This window comes from Bactrocera latifrons, unplaced genomic scaffold, assembly GCF_001853355.1.
Source record: "Bactrocera latifrons isolate USDA-ARS-PBARC rearing strain unplaced genomic scaffold, ASM185335v1 scaffold_82, whole genome shotgun sequence".
NCBI lineage: Eukaryota > Metazoa > Arthropoda > Insecta > Diptera > Tephritidae > Bactrocera > Bactrocera latifrons.
The window spans coordinates 681,031-691,756 of NW_017537512.1; the positions used below are offsets into that span (position 1 = coordinate 681,031).

A 10,726-nucleotide genomic window follows, 5' to 3' on the forward strand; every position below is an offset into this window, starting at 1 on the left:
CTAACACCCCCCACACAGTGGAGTTGTGCTACTGGCGTTGGACTTGGTTGTGGCAGCGTCGTCGACAATGGTTGTGGCGCCAGCGTGCACTGGCATATTGGCCGTTGCCGTTTACCTTTACAGCTACGGCATACAACGCTGACCGGCGATCAGCTATCAGACAACTAAATATTTACTTTAATCTCTTGCGTATATACTGTATGCTTATACTTAATTACTTTACGACCGGGGGCAGCAAAAGTGGTGGTGGAAGAGGAGGAAGCAGCGCCAACGACAAGCAAACGGCTGCAAATGATGTTGCGTATACGCCATGTAGACACAGCAGAGATAGTGTCAGAAGAGTGACAATTACAACTAAAACAAGTGGAGACAGAAGTCAACCAACAGCAACAACAAGTAGAGGCACAAGTCAACCAACCTCAGCAAAGGTTGCGTATACGTCAGGTAGGCCAATAGCAAGCAGCACAAAACAGCACACAAACTATGTTGCGTATACGCCATGTAGCACCAGCTGCTCCACAAACTGCAGCCACCGTCGTAGCTCTAGCGTTGGTGCGCCCAAATCAAACATCAACGCCGAAATCAACTGCCATGACTTGATGTTTGTAAAACCAATCAGTCACGGTGGCAGCTGTGACCGAATATTGAGCGACACGAAGCGTAATCGGCATACAGTGGCTGGCAGCTACAACAATAACGGCGAAGAAAAACACAAGGGCAGTAAGTGGCACAAATTGCATGCAGTGTGGGTGCTTTTGTGTTTGTTGTTGCAGCGGCATTTGGTCGCCGGTGTGTTGTTGGTGAAGTGTTTGATTATCGAGTATGTTGCAAGCTGCCTTATTACCATGCAAATTGCTACAACGGGCAGGAAAAATACAGAAACAACAACAAAAACTAAAAATGCCACAGCAACAATGACAGAAGCACCAGTAATAGCAAGAGCAATAACAAGAACAACAGAAGTTAGTGCAACAACAACAACAACACAAGGTGGTACAACAACAAGAGAAGTGGGAAAACTTGAAAGAATATTGGGCGTAGCAATAAAAACAACATTAAAAGTTGCAACAACAGAAGTAGCAACAACAACAAAAACATTTGCGGCTGCAACAACAACAAAATTAAAAGTTGCAACTACAGAAATAGCAGCAGTAACAACAACATCACTATCGACAGCTGCAACAACAACAACAACAACAACATTTACAACAGCTGGACGAAAATCATTAGCTACACCAACAACAGCCGAAGTTGTGAAACTAGCAACATTAGCAACAACAACAACTTGCACTGCGGAAACAACAACAATAGCACTAGCAGAAAAATCAAAAATTGATCTACCGCATTCGCCCTCCTCAACGACTAAACTCATTTTCACCACAAGCGCGTGCACCCGCCCTCAMACAAACACAACGATCAATGCAGCAGCAATCAAAAAAGCATATAACAGTAGAAAACGAAGAAGAAGCAGAAGCAGAGGACACAGTCGCCGCCGTAGCTCATCGAAGAAACATAGACGTAATGCGCGTAGTGACAGTGACAGCGTCAGCTTTAGCTATTTATCGCACTTACACATACAACTACTAGTAATACAAGGAATTTGCATTATAAGACTGATATCATTAAAGAGATTTCTACAAATTCCTAAGCAACAATCAAATGTATTTCTTAAGCGTTTACAAAACTGCCGAAGCAACGACATTGCAGCGGCTGTTGTCGACTGTCGCTTAGCGCGCACCAAGCACATGTTGAGGCTAAAACCAAAAACAACAACAAAAACAACATTAGCACCGACAACAACAACGACTGCGTTAACACCAACAACAAGAAAAACGCCGCAAGCGCGAGTGTCTGAAGTGTCACTGACAACATCCTCGCTGCCGCCACAGTCGACGTCGCAAACTAAGCACGCACCAGCGCTGTCACCACAAGCACAGCCACAACTACAGCTAGTCACCCACACATTGTCGCAACCACAGACATATTCGCGCGCCCAACCGCAACCACAGAAGCAACTCAAGCGCCAGTCGGCCCAGCAGCAACTGCAGCTACGACTAAAACAACAACCACAGCGACTGGAGCTTCAACTGCAGCTACAACAAGAAGCAAAAACGCAGCAACAACCACAGCAGCTCGAGCCACAACGAAAACATCAAGAACCACAGCAACTGCAGCTACAACAAAAACCACAGCAACAACAACAWCCGAAGGCAGAAAAAATAGCAAATATCACTTGCGGTTTCGCACAGCGCATCATCACGCCGCTGTTGTTGCAATGTTTTTGTCACTTTCATTTTATCATTACGAATTACTTTCATGTCTGCCGCTGGCGTTGGCAGTGTCGCTCATTACCGTTGTTGTTACATCGCTCACTCACTGTGTTGATTTTGTTATCTTCCTTGTGGCATGGCACTGAGTGTTTTCACGGCAGCGTCAAATTTAGCGCGAATACGGTGAAGACGAAATACGGTCTGTTGCGCGGCATTGTGGTGCGTTCGAGTCCAATGGTTGAAGCATACTTGGGCATACCATATGCCTCGCCGCCGGTCGGTAGCTTAAGGTGAGTGCTCAAAAATTCTAATATTAAATTTGCTTAAAATATTGGTTTAATTTGCTGTAAAATTGCTAAGAAAAAAATTTAAAAAACTAATTGGCTAAAGGCAAGAAAATCGTCACTTCAGTTACAGCGAAACTGTGATATCCTTTTTAGCTGAATTTTTTACAACATAAGAAAGTATAAAAGATTTATCTAGATTTTGATCGACCAGCTTGTATGGCAGCTATATGCTATATCGGTCCGATCTGAACAATTTTTTCGGAGATTTCACCGTTATTTTGAATTATTACTCCATACAAAATTTCGTAAAGATATGTTGTCAAATTAAAAGTTTTCATACAGGAGCCTCATTGTGATCGACCAGTTTGTATGGAAGCTGTATGCTATAGTGGTTGGATCTGAACAATTTATGCGGAAACTGAACCATTGATTTGAACAATAATTTATGCCATATTTTGTGAAAACATCTTGCCAAAAAAAAGTTGTACTTAAAAGAACTTGATATTAATTTTTCCATTTGTATGGCAGCTATATGGTATAGTGGTCCGATCTAAACAATATACTCAGAATGCCAAATTTCGAGTAAATATGTCGTCAAACGAAAAAGTTTTCCATACTGATATGTAATAATTTTTCGATATGGGTGAATACAGCAATAGCTTCTTGAATGCTAGTACAAGCTCTGAGCCGATTTCTTAATTTTCGACGCTTCACTATTTTTCAGAAAATATTTTCCTTTAATTTAATTAAAATATCACATGTATTCATCAATATGTAAAATTAAACTCAGCTGGAAAGTCGGAAATTACTATATCGGGCATATTAGGGTTAAGGATTCTCGTATACTAGAGCACATATTTTCACTCTTTTTTGTCAAGAAAACTCACACATTGATCAAAATATTCGGCAAATGTTATTATATGTATTGTACGTTATACAAATAACTGGAAGCAAAATATTTAATTATTCATCAATATTTACTTAGTCGCCTTCAAAGTGAGCCCCATCAGATGTAATATACGTTTCATACCCAACATATCTACCAAAACCACGGTAAGCCTTTTCCAACATTTGCAACGATTATGCGCAAGTAATTTAGAAATAAATCAAAATTTCAGAAAAAACTTTGAATTTCACGTGTTCATAAAATATTTCGGTCATGTTGTTAGGTTCACAGTGCCAAGGGGAAGTTCCTATCCTAATTATCCATTCTTGGTACCAGATCTTATTATAAACATAGAAAGAAAGATGCCTTTTACTTTCGTTAAGATATATCGGAAATATACCGATATTTTTCGTAAGTCGTAATACAAGCGATCTGAGGCTGAAAAAGGGAAACTGCATGGTTAAATTTTATGGGTTAAGCACAAAACCTATAAAAATATACATATGTATATGACAAAGATGTAGGTAATAAAAAGATCTACAACTTTTGGGTAAACTATTTTTTCACACAAATAAATCAACATAAAGAAATAGTCAAGTTTTTCGGTGTTTCATTATTATCCTGTATAAAAAAAAACTATCACGATCTTTCAAGAAATTTTATTTACATCAACATACCTTGTATCCCAAATACACCGTTTTTTTTTATTTAAAATATTACCAAAGTTGCTTACAGCGTAATCTTGCCAATGCGAGAAAAGTGCACAAGAGATGATTCATTGTTTCCCTGGTGCCCTGCTCTAGACATTTCTTGAAGACTTCTCGTTCTGTCAGCCCCATTCTGCGGGCTTGTGTCGCCACCAGACAGTGACCAGTTAGTATTCGCAACATGTACCTACAGTATCTTCTATCGAGTGCCAATAGATATCTTGTTTACTTCTGACCTACCGTATTGCACATGACCTGGTAGTTCATACGGGTAGTTCATTCCATACAATTTGATTTTCTTTGCCAAGCGTATAGAAAATGCAAAGGTTTCCCAATATTAATTACATTTTCAAATGTTATCCGTACACCATTCTTGGCAATCTCGTCCACTATTTCATTGCCCTCTATGCCTTTGTGGCCTGACACTCAGTAGAAGTGAAGTTACTTGCTTCTGGCAACTTTTTCCACTGCCGCACTGCTTTCCAAGCCACTTCTGGCCCATATGCGATAGGAGGATACTGCCTTGATTGCAGCTTGGCTTTCTATGTAGTAGTTGACTCTGGAATTGCCTGCAGGCGCATTGGAGGCCAGCACCGCGGCTTTAACAATAGCAAAGACTTTAGCTTGAAATACATATACTGCTGTGGTCCGACAACATACTACAAAAGGTTGCCTTATGCCTAACTCTGGACAGTATATTTCCGCACCAACTCCATCGTCCCTTTTCGATCCATCCATATATATATATATTTAGAGTTTTACACGTGGCTAACATACCTTTACGCCAGCCATCTTTTTCTACGCTTACTTTGTACCTTCTTTCCCAGTTGAAAAGTGGAATCATGTAGTCGGTGTTTGTCTAACCGTCATTACCCACAGAGCTATACCCGAAAGTATTATATGTAAATTCTCCTTTCGCCAGAAGTCGGCAAGACTTCTTTTTTAGCGCAATTTTCAGCGAAGAGGTCCAGTTCAAAAGCCACTGTTGGAGTTGTTCTTAAAGTTCCTGTTATGCACAGCTTTGACAGCCTCTGAACCCTTTCCATTGGCTTCCGGTAGGGGGATTTCCGTACCCGTGTTCACCATAATACAGCACCGTAGAGTAGAATTGGTCTTACAATAGCTGTGCAGAATCATTTAAAATATCAAGGAGGAAGCTATGTTACGATTTAAAATTTAAAAAAACTTAATTTTCGATAAAAATTATATACCTTACTAAACTCTACTGAACTAGTGCATTTTTTATTTCAACTACCTAAAATTTTGCAGTACTAGCTGTTTATTGTTTCCAATAAATTTTTTAATTTAACATAATTTTTCAAAAAACAAAAATTGCCTATATTTCACATACCAAAAAATTATGAAAAAAATTTCTCTTTCATTACCCACCATTGCCAGATTCATGCCACCCATCACGCCATCCACTTGGAAGAATGTCCGGAATGCAGATCGCTTCTCGCCCGTATGCCCGCAAACGGTGCCCATACCGCCCAATGGCCCCGAGGCGTTGTTAGAAGTGCCGCGAGCACGGTTGGCGCAATTGCGACGTCTGCTACCGTTACTCAGCAATCAATCGGAAGACTGTTTATACTTAAATATTTATGTTCCATATGAAAATCGACGTAAAAGACGTAAGTAGAGATGCGATAAAATTCTATTATTATCGTATATAAAATATATTTAATTTAATGTGATAATAGTCAGAATAAATGATAATAACAATAATAATAATAGTTGCATGGTATATATTGTTATGGGCAACGCTAAGGAGTCATCAATTCCGTAGTGCATTGCAGTTTGTTGTTGCAATTACTGCAAGCATTGTGGAAGTGATAATACCCTAGCGGCAAACAGCGTAATTGAATATTTTAAAAGTGTGAATAATTCAAATTATATGAACTAAGAAAATTAAAATTCAGTATTTAACGAAAAATATTTGCTATACATATACAAGCATATAGGGCAAAGTATTCTACGAAAAATCAAATAGAGTGCATTTTCAACCTACAAAATGTCGCATTTTAGTCCGTTTTAAATATCACCGTTACATGACAGTCAGTTGGGGCTTTATTGTCCGTAGTTTTTTAAAAACAAAAATCCTTTAAAAACTTTGAAAATAAGCTCTTTTTGCGTCGATGCAGCGTTGCCAGCGCGATTTCCAAGCATTGAAGGTGTCGCGGAAGGCATTCTCCTAAATAGCCTTGATAGCCGAGGTACATGCTGCTTGGATCCCCTCTGACGTCTCAAAATGCTTACTTTTCATCGGCCTTTTCAGGCCATGAAACAAAAAAAAGTAAGGGAGGGCCACATCTGGGCTATAAGGCGGCTGCGGAAGTGATATCCACTCTTGGTTAAGTAGCTGTTCACAAAAAAAGGCGATGTGAACCGGAGCGTTATCATGGTTCAACTTCCAATTGAGTCTCTTGAGGACTCCACGTAAAACTTGGCGTTGAGAGTTTGTCCAGGATTAACATATTTATGGTGGACAATGCCTTTGATGTCAAAAAAGGCAATGAGTAATTGAATTTGCTCATTCTTACCCTTCCCGCCAAAAAGACGTGGTGCCACCGAAACACATCACTTCTTGCTAGAGCAACATCTTGGTAAGCCTGCTTGCTCATATCAAATGTCTCTGCCGCAGATTTACCAAGTCTCACACAGAATTTAATTGCGTACCTCTGCTCTAACGGACGCTGCATTTTCGGCTTGCAGCACTTACAGAAATACGTCGCGCGAAAATTTGTTTGTCCTGACTCTCCAGGTGCTCGTAGACAACTGACCAACCACTCCTTTGTTAGCTACGAACGCCTTCTACCGAATCCAGTCGGTGCGCGCTCGCTCGGAAGTACAGTCGCGGCGAAAGAAAATCAGTCCTATTACTTTTCGTTTAATTTCCATGCCCTCCAGTTCGGTGGGATGTCTGAAGGTATGCGCTCCCAAGTGTTTAAGTGTTGATCTCCCAAACACAGGACGCCAAAAAGGAAGTGATGGGTTGTTTCCACCTCACCTGCTTCCATACAGCTTCAGCAGATAGTATCTGGTAGGATTCCCAGCTTTACTGCGTGGGCGCCAATATCGCAAAGACCTTTTAAAAGTCCCATAAATAGGAAAAGGCTAGGCTTACTGAGTGCAAAGAGATCACTAGATCTCTGACGATCGATCTGGGTGCATTTTTTTGCTAGCTCATCAGCTTTAAAATTTCCTGCGATTCCACTGTACCCTGGCACCTATACCAATCTTATCACAAAGACAATAGTCGGGAAATCTGACTCTGGAGTTTCTAAAAAATTGCTGATAATGAATCCGTTCATCAACCTTCCCCCAAAGCTTTGACCCATCCGTAAAAGAGCTCCCTGCCTCTCTCCTTCAACGGCTTATTCCCAACCACCACTCCCTCGCCGGTATATGAGCAGAAAAGCAGCCGCCAGAGTTTGGTTTGGCGACTGCATAATTACGGAAGTTATGAATTCATTCGCTAATGAAGATGTCAATAAATGTTTGATTAAAGCTCCTCGATGTGAACTAGCCTGACTTTTATTATAAAAAATCAGAATCTATAAATTGAAAGTGATATAAATTCATGTGAATTGCAATAATTTAAAAAAATCTACTTCATTGATGTAAAAAAATACCTTAGTTAAACCCATAATCTCATCTTACAGGCTCCACCAGCAGCAACAGTATGGAGCACACGCACGATCCTCCAAACCTACTCGCCACCGTACTACTACTACATGGTGAATCATATGAATGGAATTCGGGCAATCCATACGATGGTTCGGAATTATCGGCGCATGGTAATATCGTCGTAGTGACGATTAACTTTCGCCTCGGCATATTTGGATTCCTGAAAACGGGTGGGAAAGAGAGCGCGCAAGGCAATTTCGGCTTAATGGACCTCGTAGCTGGTTTGCATTGGCTAAAGGAAAATCTGCCCGCTTTCGGCGGTGATCCACAGCGCATAACATTGCTCGGGCATAGCACGGGCGCAGCGTTAGCCAACATATTGATGGTTTCACCTGTGGCAAGCGGTAAGTGCGCTATTTTCGCCTAAAGTCGAATGATTTCCTTGAGCAAAATTAATGAAATTCTTTTTTGTAGATCTGGTACAGCGCGCAGTGTTGGTTAGCGGCTCTGCGCTCTCACCGTGGGCCATACAAAAGAATCCATTGTTTGTGAAGCGTCGTGTTGCCGAACAGACTGGTTGTCATGGCGATATGTTGTACGATGATTTGGCACCTTGTCTGCGCACCAAAACTGTTGCTGAGCTCTTAGCCGTGAAAATCGATCATCCGCGGTGAGTTTTTTGTTTGGTATTGTAAAGTAAAGATATTTTTGAAATAAAGCCAATGTTTCTTGCAGATTTTTGAGCGGATTTGCGCCTTTCATCGATGGCACAGTCATATCGCCGAATACCGATCCAATTGGAGAATTATCGTTGCCTTTAGGTTCTGCTATTGTTAGGTAACTAAGTGCTTAAAATATTTTTTCATAAAGGTGGTTCGAAAATTATGCGAAATTTTTTTTAAAAGAAAAATGCAAATTTTGGCTTCAAATCAATAACAAAATATTTATTTCATCTTTGTGATAAAAAAAAATAATAATATATGTTTTGCATAAAATGTTAATTGATAAAAACAATGTTGGAATGCGAAAAAAATTTAATTTTGAAACTCATTCATATAGATTATTTATAGAATTCGAACTTTATTTTTCGGTCCTACCGTTTTTTAAACACCGTTACAAAGATGACGTTTTTACAATTTTTTAATTAAACTAGAAATATTAATTTCTAATATGGGTTTTTCATATACATATGAGTTTCGAACATCTTCAAATAGATTTATGAGGGAATTCGAACTTAATTTTTCGGTCTTATTTTAAAAATTCAAATTCACGGCTTTTTAAACACCGTTATAAGAGTAACGTTTTAAAATTTTTGAATTGAACTCGAAATATTAGTTTTGAGTTTGACCCATATGTGGTTTTCATCAACATATAAGTTTCAATTTTCTCCAAAGCGATTTATGATCCAATTTGAACTTTATTTTCCGACTTTACTTTAAAAATCACAGTTTTGATTTCAGATTGAGACTCACAAATTAAAGTTTATAACGTATTCTAGCGGTTTTTAAATTAATTGCAAAAATAATTTTCGAAAATTATTATAAACACTTATTCTAACGATTTTTATCAATTTTAACTGAAAAAATAATTTTCGAAAATTATTATAAACACGTATTCTCATGGTTTTTCTATACGCCGCTATAATGTTCAAGCTTTTAAATTTTTTTAAATTACAACGTGAAAATGCATTTCGAATATGACCCATAGAAGTTTTCACTGAAAAAAATTTTCGAAATTCATCCATTTAGATTTTAAACCAAACTTAAAAATTTTAATTAACTGTTTTGTCACGTATTAAGGTCGAAAAATTACAGTTTATTTAAAATTCTAATGGTTTTCAACATTTTTAATAGAAAAAAAATACTCAAAATTTGTTCGAAATATTGTTATAAAGTTGCAACTTATTACAATTTTTAAGTAAAATCGCAAAATTAATTTCGGATATCAAAATTATCCAAAATATTTTTAGAAAATTGCAAGTTATTACAATTAAATAAAATAATATGAAATCGTTAAATTAATTTCGAATATGACCCAATTTGTTTTTCTTCGAAATCTGATTTTCGATCTTACTTCAAAACTTTAAATTTCCCATTTTGGTCACTATTTAAAGCCCAAAAATTTAAGTTTATAAAATATTACAATTTTAATTGAAAAAACCCATTTCGAAAATTTTCTAATTACCGATATAATGCATAAAATTTGAATTTGAATTCAAGTTTTTAAAATTTTTGAAATAAGTTAGGAAATAAAATTCAATTTTCAACCAAATACAATTTTTTTTCAAATTCGACCCTCATTTTTCGAACATATTTTTAACCTTTTTTGTATTGCAAAAATATTGACAGTTTTTATCTAATACTTGAGAAGAATAGGACTAGACAATAGATGTTTTCATTAAAAAAAACAACTTGCCAAGCTTGCCAACTCAAATTCTTCAATTCCGACTCAATTTTATTTTGTACGATTTCGAAAATAGCTTTTAATTAAATTATTTTTAGTTTTAAAAACCACCCTAATCCTTTTAAAAACTCATTATTCTGTATTTAAATCAATATATTTTTTTTTTCGAAAACAAATACATTTTCAATATTTGTGTATTTCAACTGTTTTTATTCGTTCTCCACCAACAGTACATCAGGAATTGAATTTGCAAACTTTCCGAAACGCGACCTCATTTTTTGCCTTACCTCAGTGGAATCGTATCTGGATTTGAGTGCACAAGATTTGGAATTTGGTTTTAACGAAACACGACGTGATCGTATACTAAGAACATTTGTTCGTAATAATTTTCATTATCATTTAAACGAAATATTTGCTGTGTTAAAGGTGAGCAGGCACAAAAAAACGTTATAAGTCAAGTGTTGGAGTTGAATTTTGTACACTGTAAAAAGTGTATATTTGTGGGGGATTCTTAAATTTTTTTTTAATTTTTTTATTAATTCCTAT

At 37.5% G+C, this 10,726-nt stretch overlaps 1 protein-coding gene across 1 annotated transcript in view; it reads left to right on the forward strand.

Annotated features, from left to right (window-relative positions):
* The first annotated feature begins 599 nt into the window (after positions 1-599).
* The window catches only part of LOC108976948, a 17,462-nt gene continuing 7,335 nt past the window's right edge, over positions 600-10,726 (forward strand). The window contains exons 1-7 of the mRNA XM_018946400.1: positions 600-720; positions 1,129-2,560; positions 5,549-5,781; positions 7,813-8,181; positions 8,252-8,447; positions 8,513-8,614; positions 10,411-10,606. Coding sequence (XP_018801945.1) covers positions 600-720; positions 1,129-2,560; positions 5,549-5,781; positions 7,813-8,181; positions 8,252-8,447; positions 8,513-8,614; positions 10,411-10,606 — 2,649 coding nt within the window. The remainder of the gene's footprint in view (positions 721-1,128; positions 2,561-5,548; positions 5,782-7,812; positions 8,182-8,251; positions 8,448-8,512; positions 8,615-10,410; positions 10,607-10,726) is intronic.